Source organism: Macrobrachium nipponense, chromosome 24 (genome assembly GCF_015104395.2).
Source record: "Macrobrachium nipponense isolate FS-2020 chromosome 24, ASM1510439v2, whole genome shotgun sequence".
Taxonomy (NCBI): domain Eukaryota; kingdom Metazoa; phylum Arthropoda; class Malacostraca; order Decapoda; family Palaemonidae; genus Macrobrachium; species Macrobrachium nipponense.
The window spans coordinates 36,360,315-36,361,988 of NC_061091.1; the positions used below are offsets into that span (position 1 = coordinate 36,360,315).

General features: G+C 42.1%; 1 protein-coding gene across 1 annotated transcript in view; it reads left to right on the forward strand.

Annotated features, from left to right (window-relative positions):
• Window positions 1-1,468, forward strand: part of LOC135202825 (uncharacterized) — a 101,036-nt gene extending 99,568 nt beyond the window's left edge. The window contains exon 5 of the mRNA XM_064232288.1: window positions 1,293-1,468. Coding sequence (XP_064088358.1) covers window positions 1,293-1,468 — 176 coding nt within the window. The remainder of the gene's footprint in view (window positions 1-1,292) is intronic.
• The last annotated feature ends 206 nt before the right edge of the window (window positions 1,469-1,674 follow it).

Sequence of the window (1,674 nt, forward strand, 5' to 3'; positions counted from 1 at the left end):
AAGTGCTTCCCCCTTTTCTGAGAATTGCTTGGGTTGAGGTCAACCCTCACACCCCTTTAAGAGGTAGGTGATCGAAAATCAAAGTTAATACATAACAATATCTCAATGAACAGTGTGCATAGTCATGCGTTTTTGTTGTGTTGGAAAGTCTGGCTGGATGGTGTACCTATGCCATGCGTGACCTTTGGAGCCATATATTGCTATATGGTCCATTTTCCTTCGAGTGCCACTTTCTGGTTTTTTTGCAAAAAGCAAATTTTTTAGGTAAACCTTGCATATTGAGCAGTATTCTTTCTAATAGTGTTTTGTAATGTCGGAATATGTCGGAGGATGATGTCTATAATATGAATGCCTTTGTTCATGGCTGACACACCGTATATGGCCATATGGTCCAGTCCCCTTCGAGTGCCAATTTCTGTGTTTTTTTTGCAAATAGCAACATTATTACGTATTCAATTCATGTAGGACAGTGTGCATAATAGCTAACTAATATAACTTTTTTATATTGAAAAATGTTGTAGGGTGTTGTGCGTGTCACGTGCGTGACCTTGGAAGTGACTGAGATGTCATATATCGCCATATGGTCCATTTCACTTCGAGTGCCACTTTCTGGTTTTTGTAGAAAAAGCAAAGTTATTAGGTAAACGTTGCATATTGAACAGTGTTCATGCTAGTATAGTTTTGTTTTTTTATTGGAATATGTGGGAGGAGGTGTGTTGTATCGTGTGCATGCCTGGGGCATTGGCTGACATGCCCTTGCCATTTGAGCCGATTCCATTTGAGTGCCTCATTTTGTGTTTTTTTGACAAAAACAGTTATTATAACTAAATTTTAGTAGGCCAGTGTGTTTTTTATGTACTAATTAGTATAGATTTGTTTTATTATTGGAATATGTAGGAGGATGGTGTGTTTTATCGCGTGCATGCCCAAGACATTGGCTGAGATGCCCTAGTTGCCACATGGTCCAATTCCGCTCGAGTGCTGAATTTTTTTTTCTTGCAAAAATCAGTTATAATAATTAATTGATGCAGGACATTGTTTATCATATAAACTAATTAGTATAGTTTTGCTTTATTATTGGAATTGGATGTGGGAGGGTGTTTATCACTTGTTGACTGGGGCATTGGCTGAGATCCCCTTGTTGCCATATGGAATGATTCCATTCCAGTGCTAAATTTTTTTTTCTTCGTCAAAATCCCTTTTCTAATGTTTTGCTTTTTTTCAGTTATGACTTCGAAGAGAGAGAGACCTCTGGGTGAAGATGCTATCAACGCACATCTCTATTGAATTAGAAATCGATGTTGAGGACCACCTGGAGGTCCAGTCTGAAGGCGAGGAAGAGCAATCGGCTGCCATCTTTGTTGAGGAGGAGGATGTAAACGACCCGAGTCAGGGACAGGCTGCTGCGTTGGAAGAAGAGACGAGGGGGAAGACGAGGCTAATCCTCTTGACCTCTCCCCTGGGATGAGGACGACGCCGATGGCCGGGAGGCATCGGGGGTTATAGTGGGACTGTTCCCATTGTTGTAACAACAACAACTACAACCGCCACACCTACACATAAGTCCCTCAACCTCTCGGGCTGAGGACGCGTTCTCCCTGTAGAGCTTAGGAGTAGGAAAAGGAAGAAGGGTGACCCTCCAGCCACCCGGGGAGCTCCTATCCAGTGAATAGG